Source organism: Rhipicephalus sanguineus, chromosome 4, assembly GCF_013339695.2.
Source record: "Rhipicephalus sanguineus isolate Rsan-2018 chromosome 4, BIME_Rsan_1.4, whole genome shotgun sequence".
NCBI classification, from domain to species: Eukaryota; Metazoa; Arthropoda; class Arachnida; order Ixodida; family Ixodidae; genus Rhipicephalus; species Rhipicephalus sanguineus.
The window spans coordinates 178,559,310-178,586,564 of NC_051179.1; the positions used below are offsets into that span (position 1 = coordinate 178,559,310).

Sequence of the window (27,255 nt, forward strand, 5' to 3'; positions counted from 1 at the left end):
TCCTTTCAAATGACAACGTTGGTTGACATTTTGTACAACCTACCCCTCACATGCAGTCAAGTTGCAAGGAATGAACTGCATCCTTCTTTTGCTCGCCACCGATCTAAGACGAACTTGTAATATTTACGTTCGAATAAAAAATGAAATAGGTTGTGTGGCTCAGTAGCAAGCCCGAGACCACCATTTCTAGTTACAAAAACATGAAAGAATTAATCGAAAGAGCTTCTCTTCGAAAAATAAAACGTTTCCAATCAGACTCCTAACATTGATAAAGAGAGTGAGCGAGGTAGGGCATTTTTATAGGGCAAGAATACTGGTTTTGTGACGCAGCCGTGGCATTCTGTGAGCAGTATTAGTAAATGAAACCCTTACGAAGGGTTTTAAAGTCAGCTTGTTGGTACATACTTAACTCCTCAAATCAAATCAAATCAACGTTTATTTCGTCCACAAGCCTGTGTGTTGCGGAACACGAGGGCTAGAGAAAAAGTGGATCTATCCACTTCAGAAGCCTCGAGCCACCGTTTTACATGGCATACAGCGAGAGCGTGGAAGTACTTATAGAGTATTTGTACAATATAATACTTATACTAATACAATATCACAAAATAATATTTACAACAAATACTCAATACGGTATTTATACATTGTCTGATGATAAATCATTCAGGCAAACATGACAACAAAATCAGCATTGCCTTACACAATTTTAAAAATGAAAACAAGAAAGAAAGAAGAAAAACAGCAAAACTTGGCAATAAGTTGAACATAATCAGCACCTTTTGCAAGAAGGAAATGCATCAATTCTTCGTGACAAAAAGTTCTTTGGTTGTACAGTTCCCAGTCGTTTTTAGATTGATTCCGCATTGGTTGAGTTCATTTAACAACTTTGGAAGCGTGTGACGAAGCATTTGTTTTGTTAGCATAACGCGTGAAAAAGGTATTTTCCAGATATCATCACTGCGTGAATCATAAGACCTTGTCAGTTGTGTCAACTCGGAAAATGTACGTAGTCCTTTTGTATCGAAAACTGCGATCAGAATGGGGCAAGATGGAGACTAGCCCGAATCTTTGTCTTCGTTTTTCTTTCAATTTGTCTCGTTCAAATCGCGATGTTTGCAAGTCTAATGAAACCGTGGCGCTTTTTTTTTTTAAATCACGCTTCCTTTATATCTCGGCAATCGGTGACAAAAGTCATACTGTTTTTCTTTTGTAATTCAGTAAGGTAACAAAAAAACTGGCGAAGCTTGCAGCAAGCCGCGCAAGGCTTGAAACAGCAAAACTGGACGATTCTGAAGACTAATTTGGTCGCTTCTAGGTTGTCTCTAGGCCTTAGCTAGGTGATGCAGGTTATTTCGAGGTTGCTTCTAGGTCGTTGCTTGGCTTTAGCTAGACGATGTTAGGTTGTATCTCCGTTGATTCTCAGCGCGGAGAGGTTCAAGTTAAACTACAGACAGTCACAGACACGAAACTGATGTCCAAACTCCAGAGACAGAAACTCGCACTGCAACCAGGCGCTCGCACCGCACATAGATCTATGGGCAAGTCGTCGTTGGCGCAGGCCCTCCGTCGCTTCGGGGTCTTCACGCAGCCGCCCGGTTCCCGTTGCCTAGTATCATTTCGTTGTACGTGCTCAGTGTCTTCGGCTCGCTGCCGTCGCTTCGCAGCCATTTGTTGGTCTAACTGTGGCCTTCTTCCTTTTCTAGTGAACCAGTGGTGAGTAGTGGGAGTTACCCAATTTCTGTGGCACATACCCGTTTATGATGATGATGGTTTCGTGATACGAGATACAAGGAACGATTTTCTGAACAGCGCTGTTAAGAAAAAAAACCTTGTCGAGGAAGAGCAGCTGTAGCGCAATGAGGAAGCTAGGCTCCAGCCACGCAGCGTGTGAATCCAAGCACAGTTTAGCTGACATATTTATTCAGTTAACGCATTCCGGCATGCAGTGCAATCGCGTGAAATGCGCGCAGCACAGATATCTACCAAAAATATCGGAAGGATTCGATTGTCCAAGTGCATCATTGCTGCCTATTATATTGCGCATCAATGAGCGAAGGTAAGTGCGGCTTAAAGTGCCGCATTTGGTAAGAAAATATGGCGTCAGGAAAATGTTTATATTGATTTATACCGCTCAAAATGAAGAGATCGCTTACACGGAGGAGAAATACAGAAAGCGTCTTTGAACTTCCTTGCAACGTCAAGTTCATGTGTTGTTGTAAGTGAAAGCTATAGGCTCTGCGGTATTTGTCTACTCTTCCCATTGTTTGTCCTCCTTATTGCTGCTGTTCTGTATGATGTTAGACTCCAAACTTGCAGTTACAAATAGAGGTAGTGGTATAACGCTTGCACTCGCGTAATAGTTTCTGTCTAAAGCTTTCTGCGCTGATGTTCATGAAAATATCACGCTTGGTGAATGTTTCAGCTATTAACGACGAGGGTTGCAACGTGGCCTTGTGGGTTACTTCTCGTGTCTGTGTTTCCTTCGCGCTGCACAAAAAGCTATTTAACGAATGCAATAAAATTTCTTGCACGCCAACGTAATCATTTTTCTGCAGGTACTACGAGTTGTTCCCGCTTACCTGCCTGGCCGTGTGGATTACGTTCAATACTTGGCTCAGGTGAGTAGTCGACGCACTTTATGGCGCCATTGATTGATTTAACTCCGTCCACGCATGTCGCTTGGTACGCTGTTTAGTAGCGCAACTGAAGAATAGAAATTTGAATTATGCGCTTTTACATGCCAGAATGAAGATGTGATTATGGGGCACGCTGCAGCGGGGGACTGCGGATTTATTTTGACCACGGCAGTCCGTTAACGTGTGCCTAAATTCAAGCCTTTCGTAACTTTGTACGCGTGGACAAGTATTGTATAGGATATAATAGACGACCTGACATCTCTGGATGCTGCAACTACAGCAAGAGTTGAGGTGTTTCATATTGCAAACTGACGCAGCACGTCCGAGGAGAAGCTGGTGTGCGACTACGGTGTGCTGGTGCCGCTGCTCGCGTGGATGTCCGTGTTGACGAAGCCAAGGAAGCTGGGCAGCAAAGTCACACCGCCCGTGGAGCGAGTGGTGCGCACACTGCCGTGGGGAGCGCTGCTGCTTGTCGGATGCCAGTTGGCCGCACATGCCGCCTGGCCGGTGAGGGCTCCACAGAGTATGCATGCTGGCTTATGATTTAGACATATAGAGTTCGTACACAGCAAACCAGTCTGTAGCCAAGGCCACTAACAGGAAATCCGTCCATGTTCACCACTACGGGCACAATTTTATCCGAAAACAGTGTCAAAAATGAACGGTCATTTGAAGCAACCATCGGACAACAGCGCCCATATTCTTTATTCTGTCAGCTTTCGCGATGCGTTAGTTTTCTGCGATGTTACATGGGGAACTCGATATATGGGTGCGACAGGCACGTACCCAGAGGAAGGCCCGGGGGTCTTCGTCTCTGTAACGGGCTTCATCTCTCTAACTAGTGTATGTAGTAAAGATTGTGCTTACTGTTGGTTGGTTGGTTGAAAAAACTTTATGTGTTGAAAAAACTTTATTTGTTGAAAAAACTTTATTTGTGCTTACTGTGTCACACAGTAATATATAATTGATGACTTCGAGTCCTGCTCAGTGAACAAGGAACCCGTGTGCGGTTCCGAAACGTCAGATCATCTCATCCGACTTGGTGAGTGACCGTGAATCGTCTCATCCAGTGCCTGACCAGACGAACTTTCGTCGAACACTTGACTATGATTTGGGATTTGTTCCTTGTCTGCCAGTGAATTTGGAGGTGTATCCGGCAGGCGTACCAGTGAGATACCCATTATTTCATTTCTCTTATGCGGATTTACGTGCCTTCGTGGCGTTCCTTAAAAAACGTCCTGGGTACGTGCCTGGGGTGCGGTATAGACAGCTTTCTCAAACCGTATCAGATTATCCTACGAGAAGCGGATTGCCCTATGAATGCGCACAATCGCCATCAGTTCCTTGCAATCGTTGCGCCAATTGTATTGTAACAGACAACCGGTTACCTGTCGACGCATCAAAGGACTGCAGGGCGGATACAATATTTTTCCGAAAGGGGGGCAACCTAAACTGACTATGGGGCGTGAACACCCATACACATTCATGCGGCGCTCTCGTGCAGGGCCGTTGACGTGACCTCATATTGAGAGACAGGTACAGCCCTGCACTTTTCTCTTCCTTTCTTTTCTCCATAATAATCACTCCGCGATTGAGCGCAGGCGTTCGCGCCAGCCGCCTTCACAGCGTCTGTCCGGCTGGCCCACTCACTGGGCGGCCAAAGCCCCGTGGTGATCCAGGTGGCACTCACCAGCGTCTCCTGCCTGCTCACGGAGTTCCTGGGGGCACACAGCACTGTCACTCTGCTGCTGCCCGCGGCCGCCATTCTGGTGAGCAGGGTACCGCACCCATGGCACCCTACGTAAACGAATATACTCCGGCAAGAGTTTCATTTGGGCGAGTTGCTACATGCTTAGCTGGGGAAAAACAGCGCGAAAAAGGACGAGGGCTCAGGAACACAGTACAATGGACAAGCGCTGATCAGCGCTCGTCCAGTGTACTGTGTTCCTGCGTCCTCGTCCTTTTTTGCGCTGTTTTTCCCCAGCTAAGAATATACTCCGCCGCTTAGTTCAACGCATGCAAACTCAAAAACGTATCCTCCTCATGACACTCACCTCTTTATTGAATTAGCCATCTCGCTTCTTACTAAATATTTGTCCAGTATTCCGTAAACTTGTACGATCAGGAACTACCAGTTCCTACTGAAAATCACCGCCGTGAAGTTTATTTAATATGCAAAATAATAAATATTCACTTGACGAGGTGCTGAAAATAGACAGGAGTTGTGTATGCCTCAGGTTTCATCCCTGCAAATCCGGCCGATGCACGATTCTCCGCTGATCGTCACAGGCCCCTTTGCTCAAATATACACGCAGTTTTGACAGCGTGTGTGGTGTTCCTCTCTCTCCCTCTGTTGTTGCAGGCGCAGCAGCGCAAGTGCCCGTGGCCCTATCTGGCGGTGCCGCTGACAGCCGCCTCGTCCGTCGGCGTCATACTGCCCACGGCATCCGTCACCATGGCCGTCCTGCACGACCTGGCTGACCTGAAACCTGACGTAACGGTACTCACGCGTTTGACCTGTTGCCTTTCCCTTAGACCAGGTTCTTCCCGTTGAACAGTCTGTGTAGCTCGCTAGAGTCAAGTCCGCCGACAATCATTCGTTGAGGACTAGGCAATAAAGTGTTTTGGCACGCATCCCCGAAGCTGATGTCTTTAACGAGGGGCGCGAAAGTTTATGGCGCATACATGCTTAGCAGATATGGGCGCAGTATGAGAACACACACATGTTCCAACGCTTGAGCATGGTGCACGCGGCAGAGTGGCAGTTAGCCGCAGTGTTTCCGATGCGGTTCACACACGGCAGTGCCCTCATTCATTGCTGCGCAACACATTAGCTCGCGCAGTGCAGTGCAGTTTTAGGAGGCGTATGTCAACGAACGTGACCTGACGGACCCACTAAGGGTGACTGCGAAAACCGTGCAGAACAGAACCCCACTGGACAGAGGTCATTTATTCTATCTTTTTGCGATGGATTCTTTTTAGAGCGCTGCTCCTATTGGCCGCGAGATCGAGAGGAATCGCCGCCTGGCGGCTGCTGGCTGAACCGCGCCTAGTGTGGATTGCTCCATGCGTCGTCTGCTAGCCACGTTGTGTTTGCATTAGAGGTGTGCGCCGCCGCGCCACGCCGCCGCCGCCGCCGCCGCCTGTTTTTGGTCACGCCGCTCGCGCCGCCGCCGAAGTCCCAAGAGAGATCACGCCGCCGCCGCCGCCGCCGCCGCCGCCGCCGCGCAATAATTGCGGCGCGCCGCCGTTAGTCTTTTCTTTTATTTCGAAGGGGGAATCTGGAAATAAAATACAGCACTTCTCAATGAAGGTCTTCTCGATGGAGGTCTTCTCGAGGAGGTCTTCTCGATGTGTCCATGTAATGAACTGTCCATTTCAGCGGCCCCTGAATAGCGGAAGCTCGCCGAGAAGCGCGCCTCCTGTTTCCGGTTCTTGTTCTGCAACGCCATCATGACATCACGAAGCTTTCAAACACTCTCGACACAAATGATAAAAAGAGAATACGCTTCAATGCAACGAACGCAGCCCTCAGAGATCCGATTTTCGGAGCACATGTCTTGTGATCGTGTTAGCCATCGATTTACGTTTAATGCGGCCGCTTGTCTAACGCAGCTGTAAGGTCGGTACGCATACCCTGCATCGTTCTCAAACACCTGGGACACATTCATATGCAAATTCAGACTTGAAAAGTTCCTGTTCCTGTGCATTTCGTCCACTCTCTTTTACGCTAGGAATGCGCTGGCGGGTTCGGTGCGGTGACGTGGTCAAGAGCGAGGTGACATCATGGCTCACCGCTTTTTCGAATCACTGAATGCGCTCTGCCGAAATGGGCTGTGGACATCTCATTTGGGTGAACGCATCGAGAATAGCTCCCCAGAAGTTGTAGTATCTCTTTTTTCTCCAGAAATATCACGAGTATTGCCTGACCTTAACGCTGCCGTGTCCTCCAGCCTTAAAGGGCGACGACCCAACTCGCTGGATAGCATATTCTTGGAGTCTTGCACCTAGTACACTGTTCATAAATAAATAAAATAGATAAATAATATATATATATATATATATATATATATATATATATATATATATATATATATATATATATATATATATATATATATATATATATATATATATATATATATATATATATATATCGGTGCGTTAGTACACTTTTTCCTTTCATTCTTACTCTAGTAAATCAATAAATAAATACAGAAGTAAAGAGAATGGCAAACTTAAAATAGAGCTCAGCTAGTTGGTAGGTATACATGTTAGGAAGACATGACGTGGAAACATTGACATAAGAGGAAAGTCGAGAGAGTGAACAGCTATCTCTCACGTAGACAACTACTCGCACTTGATTGATAGGTATGGCCTCTTACGTGGGAATGCGCAGATAAATATTTGTGTCTACCTTCGGTTCCACCGCTGTGTGATTTTTCAGTTGTTAGCGGCGTTTCTGGTGTCTTGACTACTCTCCTGTGTCCGTGTTTGCACGCCAAGTTTTTATAAAGGGCCCCTAACAGCCTCTGAAAATACAACAAAAAACAAAGACAACGAGCGCGTTAATCTTTCTTGGCGTTTCTTGTCTTTTGGTGCACTTCGTTATGCCAGAACAGTGATTCACGTGACATCATCAGGGTACATACTTCCGACTGGTCCATATACGAGAAATAACAGTTGTGAATTGTTTCCTATACTGCTTTGCTATGCACCCGCCCACCCGCTCTTGCTTCTCTCGCACGACTATCGTACGCGGTTAACTGATTTCGCGCATGCAGAGATAACAGACTGTAGCCGACAATCGCGAAATCCTGATAGGTTCAACGCTTAGTGCTGACATTGTACGCGTGCTTTATGAAGAAACAAGTGGCGAGGAGATGTCCCCTGTAAGAACGGTACTGAAGGAGAGAACGAAACTAATGGAAAAGGCGCCAGATTATATTATTCTTCCAACGGACGCAGTCTTTACAGTGGAGACGATGCAGTTTTCCAGGAAAAAAGCGAGCCCGCTTTGACGGTTTCTTGTATATTTTTTATTGCGTTAGCAATGGTATGGACACTCAGGACAGGTTGTCGCCGTCATGTTCCGTATAAACTCTAAATCGATAACATAGCTCTGCGCATTGTATGTTCTACCTGCGAGTAAAAGAAGATCGCAAGCGTTGGCAATGAACATGGCTAAAGCAGAGATGAAACAAGCTGGCCACCTCCGTGACCCGGAATAACATCAACCCGCGCGCGAGGCCTGCCGTCGATTGCTCTTCAAGCAGAAGGAAACGCCCCGCCCGTCATTTGCTGGCCGAAGGAGCAGGAAGGGATGTCCGGGGAGAGGGACTGCGTAACTCGAGCAGCAATTGTGAACTTTGACTATGAGGACGCGGTCGAGAGCGCTGGCACGCGCGCTATTTCGGCAGACATCCCACAGCGAACGGCTCGTATACCTTCTACGCGCTGTGATCTCACTGCTTCGCGCTCGGACCAGTGATACAACAAACTCGCCAAAAACCGCTTCTCTCCCGGGAACGGCCGTATTGCCATACACCAGCGTTTTGTAGAGGTATGTGAGATCGGAGCTAAAAGAGTTAGCTGCTAGCCCTCGTTCATGTTCATGTAACATTACGGCGTGTACTTATCGCATTCCCTGCTTCGACCCCCCCCCTCCCCTTCGCGCCGCGCCGCCGCCGGTCCTATGAACCCCGCGCCGTTCACGCGCCGCCGCCGGAGGTGGAAACACCGGCACGCCGCCGCCGGTGATTTTGGGTCCGGCGAACATTTCTAGTTTGCATGTGCGCGTACGTCGTGCAGGTGCTCAAAAGGCGGTTTGTTCCGTTGCATTAGTGCAACTTTCAGCGCACGTACGTATGCCTAACACGATGTAAAGAAGCATTTGGCCTTGATCGGCTGTGTATGTACTGTAATAATATCAGTGAGTGCACTTGTCGAGAGTGCTGTGTGAGGTCGTCGTACCTTCCGTTCACGAGAGTCATATCAGTGTAGGTGCCGCTCTATGGTTCAAGCGCATTGCAAAGTGCACTATAGTCGTTGCCCTAAAGATGAGAAGTATTAAATCTCATGCGAATGTAGCCTTTTAGCAGCTCGTGGTAAAAAACAGGTTCTCGTGCACTTGCGCTTTGTGGTTAGGTGTATAACTTCAGGACTGTCGTTATAGGTTATGCGACGAGCTTTAGTTGTGTACGGTCCTAGTCCCACTACACAGAAATATGTCTGCCAAGTCACGCCTGACACTTCGGTACTTAAATTGTCCCCTTAAAAGAACAGAAAATGGAATGACCCGGAAATCGCAAAACTGAGCTGCCTTGCGCAATTTTAACTTGTGGCAAAATTTACACAAAAACACTCGTGTACATAGGTCGGCAAACTCACTCATGAGTCGACTCACTCAGACTCACTCAGACTCAGATCGAGCTGTGAGTCTGAGTCTGAGCGAGTCCGGGTGAGTAATAATTTCGTGAGTTTGAGTCCGAGTGAGTCCGGCTGAGAAAATTTTCAGTGAGTCTGAGTCCGAGTGAGTCCGGTTGAGGAAAATTTTCGTGAGTCTGAGTCCGAGTGAGCTCCAAGGGCAAAATATATTTCATGAGTGAGTGTGAGTGAGCTCCACACCTTTTTGCCGACCACTCGTTCTATCTGCACCTCTTCAGCAATATTATCAGCCATATGTCAGCTCACGTTTATAGTCCCGCCGACTAACGCATACTTCAAAGCCCTAGAGTTCATACGCCAGCTCAATATTTATTGATCAGAGGCATGAGTTACAGAGGTGGGGGGTGCCATGACCTGCCCCCGAAAACTCTTTCACAGGAAGCTCTTGATAAAAATATTTCGTCTGAGTCATCCCTTTAAATAAAAATGTCCTTACTGTATTGCAACCACGGATAACTCATATTTGAAGGTACGACATCAAAAGGCGCCAAGTAGAGCACCAATTATGCGAGATATTGGAGTGAAAAAGCATTGACACCATAGTCGATAAAACCAATTATACGCTAACAGACTCATGAGTTGACTCACTCAGACTCACTCAGACTCAGACAAAGCCGTGAGTCTGAGTCTGAGTGAGTCCGAGTGAGTAATAATTTCGTGAGTTTGAGTCCGAGTGAGTCCGGCTGAAAAAATGTTCAGTGAGTCTGAGTCCGAGTGAGTCCGGTTGAGGAAAAATTTCGGGAATCTGAGTCCGAGTGAGCTCTAAGGGCAAAATATATTTCATGAGTGAGTCTGAGTGAGCTCCACATTTTTTGCCGACCTATGCTCGTGTACTTACATTAAGGTACGCCTTAAAGAGCCGTGATGGTCAAAATTAATCCAAACGGCGTACTTTACATTTATGTCATAGTAATTTCACGCGAAGCCACATTTTGTTTTCTTTACATTACCTTGAGCGTTTGTGTTGCGTTGTTATGGATTGCCGGAAGGCAGTGGACATTATTCGCATGAAAAACGTACTTTGGTCCCGTGAAATAACCGGGCCTTTTTCCATTACTGTCGTGCAAGTAATCAATCGAAGAAAGTTCCGTGCTGTACAGTTACCTTTGTGTACTGTTACTGGAATAAAAACAAGCGTGTGCGTATTAAACGACCCGTAGCGCTAAGGTGCTGTCAGCCACGTAGCTTTCCTCACTAAGCTTATCAACTGTCCTACATTTCATAGAGAACTGAATAAGAAATTCGGATGAATATTTGAGCACGCAGTGCACAAAGTACTATTTGAACTCTTCGTGCAGGAATACGGGCTTTCTTTTTGTTGGGGGGTGTCCAGATCAACAAGAAGGAAATAATTATTCCATTCACGCTACAGCAGTGCGTATAGTAGGTGGAACACAAGCTAAACATGTGCAAATAAAACAACAAACGTCATCCATTGCGAAAACGCCGACCGTTGCCGAAGGCGGGCAACCCATTCGTTGATTGGCAGAATGCGCTACTCTCACAAGTAATAGTAAAGTTCGGCGCACTTCGTGCATTAATTCGGGATTGAAGAGCGCACATATTACCAGAAAGCTACAGCCAACGCATTTTGTTTGCCGGAAATCGGGTCAAATCGCTCAACGAAGCGCTGTTGTGGGCGTTTGTATATGCGCCGACAACCGCCCATCCACACTAGCGCGGCGACGGTGCTGTCACCTGTAGCCCGATCTCGCGGCGAATAGGCGCCCGTTCCTGCGTTAAGCGGCGTCGCCGTTGGAGTTGCAGGCGTTTGCGTAACCGAGAGAGCGAACGAGGACGAAAGAAAGCGAACGCGGTCGGTATCACGAGCCACTGCACCCCTGCACCTCGCTTTCTTGCTTCGTCACGCGCGCTGGCCCCTCAGTCGGAGCTCGTGCGTATGCAGAGCTGGCACGTGCACTGCGGTTGACTTAGCTCGACCTAACGGGACTGTCGGCGTTTCGCTTGGTTTGTCGTGGTCGAGAACAGAGCACACGAACGAGCCACAGAATGAGCAGACGGATAACGACACTGTTTGAAGACTTAAGGATTAAAGCACGCGGGCTCGCGCGGCTACATCTTAGCTCAACAGGCACGATCGCGCCCGTTCGTCCCAGGCAACATCTTCCCGCCTGATCTTCCGTTCGTCACGTGACGCGGTACACATAGCGCCATCTCCTAGTGGCTGCGCCCGCGACACCTCCTCTTCTTTGAAGTGGCCCTCCTCCTCTTGTCACAGGTCAAGCCGACTTGGAGCTCTCGCGGTTCGTCCACTTGTTGTCGCCACAGGTTGTAGCGGCTGGAGATGTTTACTGGTGCGTCCTGTGAGACTTCCAGGTGTGCTCAAAGGCGTGTGAGCTGGCCCAATGACGGTCCCTGATGTTGGAGCACCAGACAGAATGCGGACGGTTGTCTGCGGTTGAATGGGATCTCTTGCCAAGGTTCTATGTCTTCGGTTATACTGTTGGCCCTGCTTGACCTTGTAGGCTTCGTTTCGTTTCGCAAATTCTACGGTGCTCCACCGTGGCCTCAGCACGTGTGGTGCCACGGGCACCACACGTGCTGAGGCCACGGTGGAGCACCGGCATCTGAAAACGCCGTCCTCGATGCCTTTCCAGATGTGCCTGATTTTCTCCTCCTCAGTCATGGCGGAGCTTACGCGGTTGCATAGATTCAGGACATCTTCAATGTAGCCCGTGTAGTTCGCGCCTGGTCGCGGCGCACGTTGACCCAAGCGCTCCTCGGCGTTAAGCTTGCGAGCCGTAGGCCGCCCAATGACGTCCGTAATAGAAGTCTTCAAAACAGACCAAGATGGAATCTAAGCCTAGTGGTTGTGATACCACAGTTTCGCGATGTCCGCGAGACAAAACGTGACGTAGCCAACCTTCATTTGGTCGTCCCATTTGTTACTGGCGCCGAAACTTTCGTACCTCGACAACCAATCTTCCACATCCGATTCACTTGAGCCGGAGAAGATGGGTGGATCGCGCTGAGAATACACGTCGCCGCAGGTGATTTGGACGGCCGAAGGTCCAGGCTGGAGAGGGGTATCGTTGGCCATGTTGGTGTCGCGAACAGGGGGGGGGGGAGCTTACGGGAGCGAAGTTCCAGGTTCCTCCACGTGCCTCCACCAAATATCACGCGATTTATTCACGTACAAATGTAAACGACCGACAGGGGACGTCAAGGGGCCAAAATCCAGGCAAGCGCAGAGCTCGCGTCGCGTGGCTACCACTAATTCTGTGGCTTGCCTTCTTCGCTGCTTCGTTGTCGTCTCGTATTCTTCACTACATACATACATACATACATACATACATACATACATACATACATACATACATACATACATACATACATACATACATACATACATACATACATACATACATACATACATACATACATACATCAACGAGAAATCATTTAGAAAATATAGGGAAGTGGTTGCTGTAGTTTGAGTCTGTTCGTATGCTTCCATATTGCTAGCGAACACGCACAAAGGACGACATAGAAAGAGACAAGACAACCGCTAGTTGTCCACAATGCAAATCAACTAGCGGTTGTCCTGTCTCTTTCTATGTCGTCCTTTGTGCGTGTTCGCTAGCAATATGGAAGCATACAATCAATACCAACTAGCCCAGCTTAATGCATTAACGATTCATTCTGTTCACGTGAAACATATTCCGGGCACGTGCAGGTACTACCCGGTATCCTGACGAAAATGGCGGCCACGCTGGCCCTCGTGCTCGGGGCAAACACCGTGGGCATTATGCTGCTCGGCTGGACGATACAGGGCGAAGTGGCTCACTATGGACTCAACGCCAGTGACCTGTTCACTGCTGTCGACGAGCACAGCGTCTAGATTCGCGACAACGGCGTTGCTTATTCACGCCGTGTCGCCAATTCATATGCGCTGTCTTCATTGCACACAATGCAATTCAGTTCAGGGAATTAGAAGCTCGAAATATTGAAGGGACATTAAATGTTATTGCATCACGTTACAGCGTCACCCGTCTTTTTTTTTCGTTTTGTCCTTTAATCGTAAGAGTGTCTAAGGAAATTCACGCAATAAAAGCATCTCAGTAGGGTACGCATTTTGGATGGTTTATTCATGATTTCCAGTTGAAAACCGCGCTAAAGAGACGGGACGAAGAAGAGACGCAAACCACGGAGCTAATAACAAATGTGCCCCGCCATGGTGGTCTAGTGGTTATGACGCTCGACTGCTCACCCGAAGGTCGCGGTATCGAATCCCGGCCACGGCGGCTGCTTTTTAGATGCAGGCGAAAATGCTTGAGGCCCGTGTACTTATATTTAGGTGCATGTTAAAGAACCCCGGGTGGTCGAAATTTCCGGAGGCCTCCACTACAGCGTCTCTCATAATCGTATCGTGGTTTTGGGACGTTAAACCCCAGATATTATTATTATTGTCGTACGACGATTTATTATGAGACAGCAACGTCTTAAACGGTCGAGGTAGCACTCGCAGAACACGAAGGTAGATCGCGCGCACAGCAACAACAGAAGCGGAAGCTCTTCTTTCTCTTCCTCACTACAATGGCCCCGGGAGTGAAAAGGAGCCATCCTGGCGACTAAGGCGCAGGTAGGATCATAGGGTCGTAATATGGCTTGAGTCGGCTGACATGCACCGTGTCACGACCGCGATGCCTGAGGTCGTGGGATGGCGTCACAGGTTCAACGACGTAGTTGACAGAGGATGTGCGGTCAATTATACGGTAAGGGCCATCATAACGGGCAAGAAACTTCGTTGAAAGTCTTATTATTGAAAGTATTATTAGCAGAAGGCATGCTTACACAAAGGTCACCCAGCTGTTACCTTTGATCATCTTCTATGATTTCACGTGAGCTGCTCTCGATGTTTCGCGACAGCGGTGCACTTTTCAAAGTCCGGCTCACGACCGCAGTCTCTACAATAAATGCCGAAGACAGGCTTGAACGGCTGTGCTGACATGATACGAGGGTTGTACCAAAAGTAAAATTCCCACTGAGCTACAACCTTGAGGGAAGGTGCTAGGCTAAATCCGATAACAGTGCCGTGCGCACTTGTACCTCCTCTCTCGAGCCCGCCCGTCCGCAATTCGCTACGTCGCTCAGTGTTCGCTTGGCAGCCGTCAGAGATGGAAGTGTTGATCGCCGCTCCCGCCAAGTGCGAGGTTCGAGCAGTAATCCGTTTTCTCCACGCAAGGAAGTTACCGCCCGTGGAGATTCATCGGCAACTGACTGAGGTTTACGGTGAAGAGTGCAGGTCCGTTCAGCACTTCCGCAAATAGTGCAGGGCTTTTGCTGAGGGTAGCACGGAAATTCAGGATGAACAACGAAGTGGAAGACCGCCGGTTTCGGATGCGATTGCCCAGAAGATCAACAGTGAGCTGCTCAAAGATCGGAGGGTCACTGTCCCAGAACTTTTGGAACGCATTCCTGAAGCTTCCCTTGGCACATTTGAAAGAACTTTAACAGAAACGTTGAGTTTTCGCAAGGTGTGTGCTCGCTGGGTCCCCCGGATGCTGACTGACGGACAAGCAACGCCTTGACTCTGCTCGCAAGTTTCATCAACAATGTGAGGGGGGAGGCAACAAGGAGAAGTTGTCGGACTCTATAGTCACGGGAGGTGAAACGTGGCTGTTTCATTACACCGCCGAAACAAAACAACAATCTCGTCAGTGAAACACTGACCAAACTCCGGCGAACAATCCACAATGGCCGTAGAGGACGACTGACGGAGGGAGTAGCGCTTCTTCACCACCACGCTCGACCCCACGTCTCTCGTCAAACACAGGAGCTTTTGGGTGGACTGTTATGCGCCACCCCCGTACATCCCAGACTTAGCCCCCAGCGATTATCACCTCGTCTCCAAGGTAAAGGAACACTTAGGTGGCAAACGCTTCAAGAGCGACGATGAAGTGCAAGCAGAGGTCACACGCTTCCTCAGCGGGTTGGCGGGAGACTTCTTCAACTTAGTAATACAAAAGTTGGGCACCGTCTTCACAAGTGTGCCGAAAAAAATGGACACTATGTTGAAAAATAGAAAAAAGTGTAAGCTTTTCAACGATGTATAAATTAATGACAATACACATTGTCTTCCATTCGTAAAAAATATGGGAACCTTACTTTTGGTACAACCCTCCTTATAATGCTCCTTTAAACGCTTATTCAAACATCTGCCCGTGTGTCCATCGTACTTCTTACCGCAAAACAGCGGGATCAAGTACACCACACCCACTGCGCATGCGACAAACCGCCTCTTATTGCAAAACATACCGTGATGTGACACCAAGGCCCCCGAGTATTTTCTGACATTGTTCCCACTATTGCAATAAATGATGAGGCCCCGCCACGGTGGTCTAGTGGTTATGGCGCTCGACTGCTGACCCGAAGGTCGCGGGATCGAATCCCGGCCGCGGCGGCTGCATTTTCGAAGGAGGCGAAAATGTTTGAGGCCCGCGTACTTAGATTTAGGTGCACGTTAAAGAACCCCAGGTGGTCGAAATTTCCGGAGCCCTCCACTACGGCGTCTCTCATAATCAAATCGTGGTTTTGGGACGTTAAACCCCAGATATTATTATTATTATAAATGATGAGATCACACACAACAGTTTTGACGGTACTGAAATAAATGTAGTTGTCGTGCGCTTACAGCAAATAAGCTTGTTCAAAGTCTCATTTGTTTTGCGACTCGTTTATGTTGCTTGTCCAACACCCACCACAACCAGGATACTAACTACCAGATGGACTGGTCCCACCCATGAAAACGTCATAACTATTTAGCAACCACAGCAGATATACTATTGTAATAAGAGCACAGGGTTTATGAAAGGACAGTGTACATGGGTCTGCATTTGAAGATACACTAGCTGACCTCGGAGTCACTGAAAAGTAAGTAGTGTCTGTGGCCGAATCTATAATGAGACATGGGACAACTTAGTTACAAGATTCCTTGAGCAAATTAATTTTGTATGTGAATCTAGCAGTACAAATACAAATAAGGCTTATGAGAGCTTTGTTTCTTTATTAAAATGTGCTTAGCATAATGCTTTACATTTCACAAGGGCTTCCAAGAAAGGTAAAAAGTTATGGATTCTTTCCAATTCTCTACAAATGTTGCATAAGAAATGCTTCCATATGTCAAAGTTTTTGAGAAAAAAGGACCTTAACAGTATTTTGGCATTGAAGCAATACAGATATGACAAAGTGCTTGAATTGAACTGAAGATGTGCAGTTTAGAACCTCTATCACAAGGTAGTGGTCATAGTTAAAAGACATGACTTGGAGACCTGGACACACGAGAGAAGTCAAGGCACTACAATCGCAGACTACCAACAGAAAAGGTGCACAGTGGCGGAAAAGGAGATAGACACGAAAACCTAACTGCGCATGCCCAGGCAAGACGTGATCCCGATCAGTCCTGCACACGTGAGCGATAACTATTTCTTTTTTATGCAATTTAACTGACGGTTGGCTCACGCATGCGCTACCCTTATTATTTGTATGTCATGCCTCAACCATTAGACGCATTTCTTCATTCCTGTGCCTCTAGAAAACTGCGCATTCATCAAATTTCGTCCTGCGTTTACACTCTCGACAATGTAAAGATAGATTACATGCATGCATCAGCCAACTGTCCATTAAAAGAAGAAATCAGAAAGCTGAACAGTTGTCACTCACAAACACCACCACGTTTGCCGGCTTAATAGGTATCACCTCTTACCTGGGCATGCACAGGTAAGTTCTCGTGCCTGCTTTCTTTTCTGCCGATGTGCGTCTTTCCAGCTGTTAGTCGGCGTTTGCGGTGTCTTGATTTCTTTGTTGTGTCCGTGTTTGCACGCCCTGTCTGCTTATATGAATACGAACCAACTAGCTCTGCTCTCTGCTATTGTAGTGCTCATGCCGACTTGTCTCTTCCTGAAATAATGTCGTCCGATTCATTGTAGGTAACATAAAAGCATCAAATCTGTAAGCATTCTTAATCTGTATTTCACGCCTGTCATGTCATGACAATTATAGAGCACGTTGTTATCCATAGTAAAAGATACAAGGGCCTTTTGGCAAGCGTAACGTGAGTAATGCATATTTCTTCACAAATAAAAGTGATGCATATTTCAAACCCCCACTCTAGTAAGTACACGAGTGCCAATTAATGCCAAATGTCTTATAATTTGTTCAATTAAGAGCTTACATGACCTGTTAACCATCCTTGCCCATTTCGTTCAAAATTTGTCACGATTTTTCTCAGCAAAAGTACTATGGTGTCCATATAATTACTGGTAACCTACATTGAAAACACACACCTATTTTGTAACAAGAGTCAGTGATAGCTCACTGAAGCACCTTCACGGATATTGTTGCTTGCATCAAGAACCTGTTATACGTTATACTTTTGCTAATAAGATAGCAAATCTTTAACGAAGTACTGAGCCTTAGCAAACAATGTATTCTACTAGCAATCTACTTACTGATGCGACAAGCGAGCCTGATGAAAAACTAGGCACAATATACAATTGAATGGAAAGTTGCAGTCAGTGTAAAATGATAATATACAGAAAAATAGCAGCATGGTTTACAAGTTGAAGAGGTTCCAGCTGGCATTTGGTTTCTCGTTATGAAATATATGTGGTGTTGGGCAGGTAGTGGAGGGGTGGGGGGTAGTGGTAGGGGAGCTGTATATTTTGTCTTTGCATATTTCTTACAGGTATACATCAGAATAAACAGTGCACTGCTCTGTTAGACAAGTGTAAAGGGAAAACAAACACTTTTTAAGGATGGCATAGGATTTTGCGTGCTACTTTAATGTCATTAGTGAACCTTGAACATTAGACTAAGAGAAATTCGGCAGATCCCACGTACCGTGGGAGTCGATGTTATGCGAAGCATGCGGCGGGAAGGTGACTGTGGCGTAATTTTTTTACTGAGCGAAACGTTACAAAATGACACTAGAGATTAGTATAAATTTCATACGCACATATACCGGGTGTCCCAGCTATCTTTAGCCAAGGGTTAAAAAATACAGTATTAGAGGCAGGCGATTGAAATTTGCGACTCCCCTGCCTGAAAGGCAGGCGAGTCGCGAATTGCTGACAGCCACCTTGCGCACTACGGAGTATTTTTGTTTTGTATTTAACTAATTTGTTAATTAGGACAATTTAACTAAATTGCTCAATATTGACTTTAGGCAAGAAATGCTGCTTGCAAAGTTCGAGAGCGTCTTCAGAAATCCCCATTGCATTATTTGCGATAAAGAAAGTCTCACGTATACCATTTTTTCCAAGCTGCAAAGAAAGCCCGCGAAATACAAAAGAACCACGTGACTAGCGCCCGCGCGCGCCGAGAGAATGCTGCCCTCAGCCGTGGCTTGAGCGTACGAAATCAGCTGCGGCCGCGACTCGCCGGCTCCGTTGCAGCGGTAGGCTGATAAGTGGGCGGGGGTTTCTTGACCCGTTGCCAGCCAGTTGGCGCGCGTGACGGTGCAAGTTGTAGCGAGCGCGGGCCAAGAAACCACCTTTAAAGGCCAACTCCGGCGATTTTTTGGACATGTCAAAGTAATGGTGCTTTTATGTTCCTGAGACGCTCCTGTTACGGGCCCGATAGCAGAAATACTCGGCGAATTGGAGAATAATTTTAAATAAGCAAAAAAGCGCAACACCGAAACCGACACCCAACCGAGTGTACTGTCTACGCATGACGTAGACGTTGTTACGAACGAACAGTCGTGCAAGGCATGCCGGTCACGCCGGCGCGGAGTATGAGAACTGTGACAGCCGGGACGACCAGCGAAGCGCCGGCCAAACCAACGCTCTCTGTCGCCTTGTGTACAGCAGACGCTCGCTGTAGCGGCCGAAGCGCCGAAGTTAGCGGTGCGCCCTCGGCTGCGTCACTTCCGCCGCCTTCCCAATACTGACGTCACAGACGCAATGTTGCCAATAATTGTGGGAAGCCAGGAGGGCATTTGCAGACAATCTTTAAAATTCACTTGCAAACAATCTGCGCATGTCTCAAGCCTGTAATTTGGCACAAATGACGGAAACGTGCAAAGGAACGTACCCAGCGAATTTCATTGAGATCCATCAACCTCGAAAAATCGCCGGAGTTGGCCTTTAAGTTATCGGCCTACCGCTGCAACGGAGGCGGCGAGTCGCGGCCGCAGCTGATTTCGTTCGCTCAAACAACGGCTGAGGGCCGCATTCTCGCGGCGCGCGCGGGCGCTATTCACGTGGTTCTTTTTGTATTTCGCGTGCTTTCTTTGCAGCTTGGAAAAAAATGGTATACGTGAGACTTTCTTTATCGCAAATAATGCAATTGGGGTTTCTGAAGACGCTCTCGAACTTTGCAAACAGCATTTCTTGCCTAAAGTCAATATTTAGCAATTTAGTTAAAGTGTCCTAATTAACAAATTAGTTAATTACAAAACAAAAAATTGTCTGTAGTGCGCAAGGTGGCTGTCAGCAATATGCGACTGATTTCACTCGCCTGCCTCTAATATTGTATTTTTTAACCCTTGGCTAAAGATAGCTGGGACACCCTGTATATGTTGAAGAGACGCATATGTGTTATATAACCAGTCGGTTACAGTGGGTAACGCTGCCAGCGGCGACGTGGGTATTACCAACACTATAAGCGGTAAGCTGAAGTGCTTATACTTATCCCTTATCATGGAGAACGCACGCACGTTTCACGAATCCGTGTGCATGTGTGGAAGAGGTTCTTGACAGTTCTTGAACAATATCATCATCATCGGGAGCAGCTGGTCATGACTTGTCATTGGATCTGGTCGTGATAGCGGTGACGAGGGGTCCATGTGTAATGAAGTATGAGGTATAGTACAGCTGTGGGAAATCGTGGATGCCTCGATCATTTCGTCGACAAATTGTCTGTCGATAAAGCCGGCGACATGTGGGAACCTGAAGTCACCCTTCGCGCTGGTGAGGTATAGGCCGTCGAGGCTGATAGGCCTGGATAGTGCTACGTAGACCAACATCAGTGGATACCGCTTGTCGTATTCGTGGACTACCTGGGCGTATGTGGCCTACGTAGCCTAGTCTACAAAGCGGCTGTCAATCAATCTGGCATCATCCTCGGTCAGCATGAGGCCATCGCCCAACCTCGTAAGAAATAAAGAGGACACTGCGTCGTTCTGGCGGACTAAGTTCACTTTACGGTGCGATGATGTGACTACCATACGTAACTTTCGTTAATGTATTCCTCCGGGGTCGACTAATGCTTCAATATAGCTTGCTGAATCATAGGAATACAAATGTAATGCTTATTAGACTGCTATAAAAGCGGAGCTAACACTGGAACCAAAGACGCCAATCTGATATGACGCAGGTATCGTAGGACTACGTATGTAGTGTTTATTGCTTTCTTGTAAAATTAGACAGCCACCACCACAAACACACTGACGTTGCGATGGCATTACGCCTGCACAGGCAGTTTGTCCAAACCAATTTATACATCTGGCGTCACTCTGTGGTATCCTTCGCCACCATTCTCAGATTTGACGCCGGCAGACAGTTCATCGGCTGCGACCAAGGTATTCGTCAAAGACGACACCACAGTTCTTGCAAATTCGTCAACGGCTGTGTCAGTCTATTGCACCGGTCTCTGCGACGCCGTTGCACTCATTTCTCCATGTGACCGCGTTTTCACTAGGAAAGTCTTGCTGGTGCCATGTGCGACCGTGGAAATCACACAGGGTGACACGGATATTTTTGTGACCAACCCATCCCCGTTCATTGTTACGTTGGTGCGGGGGGAATGTCTCGACAGAGCGGAACCCCTCGAAGACGCACAAGTTATGGACGCACCGGGTGACACGCACTGCGCCAGCTCCCGTGCGCTCAGTGCTGTTTCCACATCTGATTCGTCATCCGCTGATGTATTTCGTTCCTCGATTGCTGACAACCTTACATCGGTCGAGCGTTCGCAGCTTCTATGCCTGTTGGAAGAATTTCGTTCTTCGTTTGATGTCGCGCAAACTTCTCTCGGCCGCACGTCTGCTGTCACGCATCGCATCGACACTGGCGCCCAACCACCACTACGGCAACGTCCATATCACGTATCTCTAGCAGAGCGTCGTGTAATTAACGAGCAAGTCGACGACATGCTTCGCCGCGACGTTATTCGACCCTCAAACAGTCCATGGGCGTCTCCTGTCGTTCTCGTTGCGAAGAAGGACGGCTCTGTGCGGACTACCGACGACTGAATAAGATCACCCGTAAGGACGTTTATCCCCTACCTCGATATAAGGATTAAGGAAATTTGCTGCCATTTGTTTTGGAGCATCACAGAAAACGAGTGCCGTGCAATACTTGTGCTTGTAATGGCGTGCTAAATAACTATGAAGTACACACGCAACTCTGTCCGCGACGTCAAAGTAAGCGCAAAGGGCCCGTATTTGCACTCTAAATGAATATTCCTGAACCTGTTGCATGTGTAGGCATATGAATTCAAGTGAAAATAATAATCTATCTATCTATCTATCTATCTATCTATCTATCTATCTATCTATCTATCTATCTATCTATCTATCTATCTATCTATCTATCTATCTATCTATCTATCTATCTATCTATCTATCTATCTATCTATCTAGCCGCCTACGACTTTGTGCTCTCCTGGTCGCTTGGTTAATCGAATGTACACCAAAATTGGTATGGCGCAACATGACTGTATGACGAACATAAATGACAAGTCATAACATGAAAATCATGACACGCATGTCATGTACAGCATGATTTACATGCCACGCTCATATTGTGCTGGCGGCCGTTTCGCTAGCTTTATATACACCAAAATTGGTATCTTGCGACGTGACTGTGCAACGAACATAACACGAGTTACATGGAAATCATGACATGCATGTCATGTACAGCATGACTTACGTGCCACGCTCATGGGGCGTCGGCGGCCGTTTCGCTACCTTGATCTACGCCGAAATTGGTATTGCGCGACGTGACTGTGTGACGAACATAAAAACACGAGTTAACATAAAAATTATGACACGCATGTCATGTACAACATGACTTACGTGCCACGCTCATGGTGCGCTGGCGGCCGTTTCGCTAGCTTGATCTACCCCGAAGTTGGCATCTTCCGACGTTACTGTGTGAAGAACATAAATAACACGAGTTAACATGTAAATCATGACACGCATGTCATGTACAGCTTGACTACGTGCCACGCTCATGGGGTGCTGGCGGCCGTTTCGCTGGATTTATCTACCGCAATATTGCTATTGCGCGACGTGACTGTGTTACGAACATAAAAAAAATCACAGCATATCCACGGAGTGAATGATGATGAGTGGGCGAAGCTGCGGAGGTTCATCGGTAAACCGTGAATCTTCCGTGAATTCTGCCCAGTACATCATCACCGACGTGAGATCGGGCGCGTTTATACTAAAGGTTCGATGAGTTATGACGACTTGCAGCGCACTTTAATTTTACATGTACGCTGTGAATTTTCATTGTTTAGAAAACCATTACTTAGAAAACATCTGGCGTCTTTCGTTAAGCAGCTGGCGTCTTTTCGTTTTGCTTAAGAAACATCTGGCGTTCTTTCGTTTTGCTTTTACAAAACATCTGGCGTCTTTTGTTGGTTTATTTCATCAATCAACGGCGTTTTGAACGAAATTTTTATTGTTTAATCACGCACAGGAGAAATCTCACCAGGCACTACCTTGGAGGTAAAGAATGGCTGCTAATGGGAATGAGAGACAGAAGAAGTCGGCTTTTAGCTAACGCTGCGAATTTTTTATTGTTCAACAACGCACAGGAAAAATCTCCCACCGGCACCACCTTGCAGGTCAAAGCGTAAGACTGGTTACATACTACGCTACGAGGGACGAACGGGTGCCGCTATAAGGAGCTTCGCCCCTAAAAAATGAGTTAACATAAAATTCATGACACGCATGTCATGTACAGCATGACTTACGTGCCACGCTTATGGTGCGCTGGCGGCCGTTTCGCAAGCTTGATCTACCCCGAAGTTGGCATTGCGCGACGTTACTATGTGACGAACATAAATAATAGGAGTTAACATGAAAACCATGACACGCATTTTCCTCAATGACATACAAGAAGATGTATGCAGCTCTTTGCTGGCTGCTTCGCATTACATCGATTCCCACAATGCGTGGGATCTGCCGGGTTTTTTTATTATTTTTTGCCGCTGATATATAAACTTGACTTTTTAAAAATTCGAAATAGATGCAGCGCATGATCTCTGCAGACAGTGTTTGCAGTGTGAATTGTTAGAAGGTAGGTCTGCGGTGTATATCTATAAATTGATCTGACTGTTCTGAGACATGCATGAAACATGTTACCTCTTATTTTGCAGCTACGCCATTTCATTGGTCACGACTGAATGGCACACATTCATCAGCTGCGCAGCCCGAAACTTCACCAGTACATTGGTTCAGAAAATACAGCACTGCGTAAAAGCCAAGCGGAGTAAATCTTGTGCAACCAGAGTGCTGGTTCAAACCAGCTACAGCAGGGAATGCCTAGAGCTGTGTAATTTTTTGCGTAATATAAATAAATCATGATCATCTTCTACACCTAACATGGAGTGCCAAATGTTCCTTTGGAGTGTTTGATGTGCTCAGAATGAACGTTATTTGCACGTTGAAGGTTGTTTGAGCTAGGTGAAGTACAAGCATGTCCATTATGGCACCAACGGGGAATGGGACCTGTTCACAACTGGGAAAGCATTTCAAACTGGGAATGCATTCCCAATTGGTCCCAGTCGCCAACTGGGAATGTATTCTCAACTGGTCCCAGTCGCCAACTGGGAATGCATTCCAAACTGGTCCCATTACCAACTGGAAATGTGTTACTTAAACCAGTTGAAGTGGAACCAGTTGAAACTAGTTGGATTCCCAGTTGCACATTTTCAACTGGGAGCCTGGTACCACAAAAGACCATTTCACGCTTGTAATCAATTAGGAACGCACCCTGACACGCTGGAGAAGTTGCTGAAAGCGCGACAAAGATAGCCATCTTCTAGTCACATCCGCCGCGATAACGGGAACTGCTTTTGGAAGTGTCGCCGTTTTGAGAACTGAACGCACACGAAGCATTGCAAAGCATTTGTTCCAGGGCGTTATCCGCGCGGGAGGTCCCGAAGTAATGTCTTGCCACACGAAAAAATTTAGGCGTGCTGCACTCGCCTTGTGAGATAGCGACTTTCGTCGGCAGAGGCCGACAGCAGTGCCTCGGCAACTCTCTTGTGGCGGCGCACGCTTTACCACATGGGCCATTCTGTACTTGAGGGAAACCATCGCCGCTCTTTCTATCGGCCACCGGTGGCGCGCCTTTGCTTGTTTTGGCACAAAAACAAACAAACAAAAAACCGCCAATTCCCCCTTGGAAACACGCCTGAACTCATTTCCAACAAACAAAATGTAGTAAGATACCCGTGTCCTGCACAGTATCGCGATACAGAAGATACGTCGTGAAAGTATTTCACTACCGAGATACGAATACATTTTTGAAATGTATCTCGATACAGAAATACAGATACTCAAAAGTATATCTGAAATACTATCGCGATACAAGAGTATCGCGATACTGCCCAGCCCTGAGGACGAGACGCTGAGCAACACGTCTTTATCACTCCAAGACTCGGCCGCCATTCACTGTCAACGGCCACTGAGCGCGAGCCGCGAGCGTGTCCATGTCTGTCGCGGGCGCAGCCACTAGGAGATGGCGCTATGTGTACCGCATCACGTGACGAACGGAAGATCAGGCGGGAAGATGTTGCCTGGGACGAACGTGTGCGATCGTGCCTGCTGAGCTAACATGTAGCCGCGCGAGCCCGTGTGATTTAATCCTTGAGTCATTAAACAGTGTCGTTATCCGTCTGCTCGTTCGTGTGCTCTGTTCTCGACCACGACATGGTGGCAGCAGTGGGATACGTGGAAGTCACGACAACGCAGTGAAGAGGGCACCGGACAGGTAGGCCTAACAAACGGCGGCATCGCAACACGGAACTTTGCAGTAGCCATGGCAACGCCTACAGTGCCCACAGCTCAGCCTGCAACGCCGCTCAACCCTTTCGTCGTCGAACTGCCGGAAAAGCTCGACTTTCGGCGACCTGAGCAGTGGAAGCGGTGGTTTACACAATGGGAAAGGTACTGCGTCATCTCAGGTTTGAAGAAACAAGACGACGCAACCCATGTGAACCCACTCATTTACGCGATGGGCAGTGAAGCAGATGTCCTGGCGTCGCTCAAACTTTCCGACACTGAGAAACTCAACTACGACGCGGTAACACGAGCGTTCGCGAAACATTTCGTGCCGCGGACGAACGTGATATGAGCGGGCGAAGTTCAACAGCCGCAAGCAAGAAGCGCACGAGTCAGTCGACGCGTTCGTAACCGAACTCTACAGACTAGCCGAAACCTGCGAGTACATAGATCTGCTGTGGTGCGATCTTGTACGCGTTCCAAAATAAACACGGAGGCGTGGCATTACATTCAGCCGCACGTGACCGCACGCGATTGGTCAATGCAAGGCCGTGACGTCTGTCGCGGTTCACATGGGCCATTCGCATGCGGCTGGATGTAACGCCACGCCTCCATGTTTATTTGGAATGCGTACAAGATCGCACCACTGAAAGAAGAATTTATCCGCGATAGGCTCGTGGTCGGCCTCGCAGACACGCAACTAAGCGAGAAGCTGCAACTTAACGCCGAGCTGACTCTTGAAGCCGCCGTCACCGCTGCACGCAACTCAGAGACAATCAAGCAGCAGCAAAAAGATCTACGGCCGCAGCAACAGACGCCTCTGGCTATTGGCCGCGAGATCGACCTATAGGTGGCAGCACCGTCGCCGCGTTAGTGTGGAGAGGCGGTCGGAGGCGCGTATACAAATCCACACAGCGGCGCTTCGTTGTGAGCGGTTTGAGCCGATTGTCGGCGAATAAAATGCGTTGATTGCAGCTTACTGGTAATATATACTCTCTTCGTTGTTGAATCGATGAACGAAGGTCATCCAACGTTACTATTACTAGTGCGAGAAGCGCAATCTGCCGATGATAGGGATGCTCGCCCTGGATGACAGTCTGCGCTTACGCACTATATGACGTTTTTTGTTGTTTTCTCTGTACGTGTTTAGCTTGTGTTTTGTGTACTACGCACTGCAGTAGCACGACTGAACTACTTAAGTGTTTCCTCCTTGTTCATTTGTAAACCAGCCCATATTCCTGTGCAGGGAGTTCAATAGCACTGTTCACGCGAGTACGAATATATACACAGATAAGAGTTGAGCACAGAGCTTTCATCGATTGATTACGTGCCCGACAATGATGAAACAAAGGTCCGGCAATTTTATGGAACAAGTGTTTTTTTTTTCAAACTAATAATGTCCGCTGGCTTTCATCAATTTATAACAACTACAAACGCTCAGCATAATGTAAAAAGAAAGGATGAGGTTTTGCGTGGAATTATACGACATAAATGTAAGGCACGCCGTCGGGATTAATTTTGAACATCTCGGTACTTCAAAGCGTACCTAAATCTACGCACACGGGTGGTTCTGCATAAATTTCGACCCAAGTTAATATTGCGCGCGGCAACTCCGTGCACTGCCGTGTCATTCCATTGTCTTTTTTCTTTTCTTTTTTTAGGGACAGTTTGAGTACCGAAGTCTCAGACTTCACTTGATAGAAATGTTTCGCTGTAGCGGGACCACGACCCTACAATAAAAGGACGTCTTAAGCACAACTAAAGCGCATCACGAACTGGAATGCCGCGGTTATACACCGAACAACAACGCGAAAGTGCATGAGCCTCGTTTCACCACCGAGTCGCTGAAACGCTGCGTTCACACACTATTTAATGTTCCTCATGTTTGGGACTATGCCAAGCGCACTTTAGGCTGTGCTAGCTGCCGAGTGGTGGAAGTGTTCTGTGGTGGTGGTCCGTGGAAGCGGTGCTTAGTTGTGCTGTTTTTCAAATGGAACGTGCAGTCATGGCGTGCATAATTTAGATTTTGTCGAATTAGTGTTCGACAGTATCATCTCTGGAAGTCTTTATGGGTGAACGCCGGACAAGTGTTATTTCCTTTGACAACACGGATATGTGGATCCACTGTGTGCGGAATGCTGTGCAAGCCTGCGCCTTGTCGGCGATGCAGCTGTTTCAAGGTAACTATAT

General features: G+C 47.5%; 1 protein-coding gene across 1 annotated transcript; it reads left to right on the plus strand.

Moving 5' to 3' along the window:
- The first annotated feature begins 2,543 nt into the window (after positions 1 to 2,543).
- On the plus strand, positions 2,544 to 12,945 carry LOC125758358 (uncharacterized). The gene is made up of 5 exons (XM_049415432.1): positions 2,544 to 2,618; positions 2,954 to 3,143; positions 4,238 to 4,405; positions 4,999 to 5,136; positions 12,781 to 12,945. Exons 2-5 carry the CDS (start codon positions 3,012 to 3,014, stop codon positions 12,943 to 12,945), a joined length of 603 nt encoding a protein of 200 aa, XP_049271389.1. The 5' UTR covers positions 2,544 to 2,618; positions 2,954 to 3,011.
- The last annotated feature ends 14,310 nt before the right edge of the window (positions 12,946 to 27,255 follow it).

Bases quoted from the DNA above. Each gene is read 5' to 3' on its own strand.
- LOC125758358 (XM_049415432.1), top strand. From the start codon at position 3,012: ATGTCCGTGTTGACGAAGCCAAGGAAGCTGGGCAGCAAAGTCACACCG. The intron at 3,144-4,237 runs GTGAGGGCTCCA...GATTGAGCGCAG, and splicing joins CCGCACATGCCGCCTGGCCG to GCGTTCGCGCCAGCCGCCTT. The intron at 4,406-4,998 runs GTGAGCAGGGTA...CTGTTGTTGCAG, and splicing joins TGCCCGCGGCCGCCATTCTG to GCGCAGCAGCGCAAGTGCCC.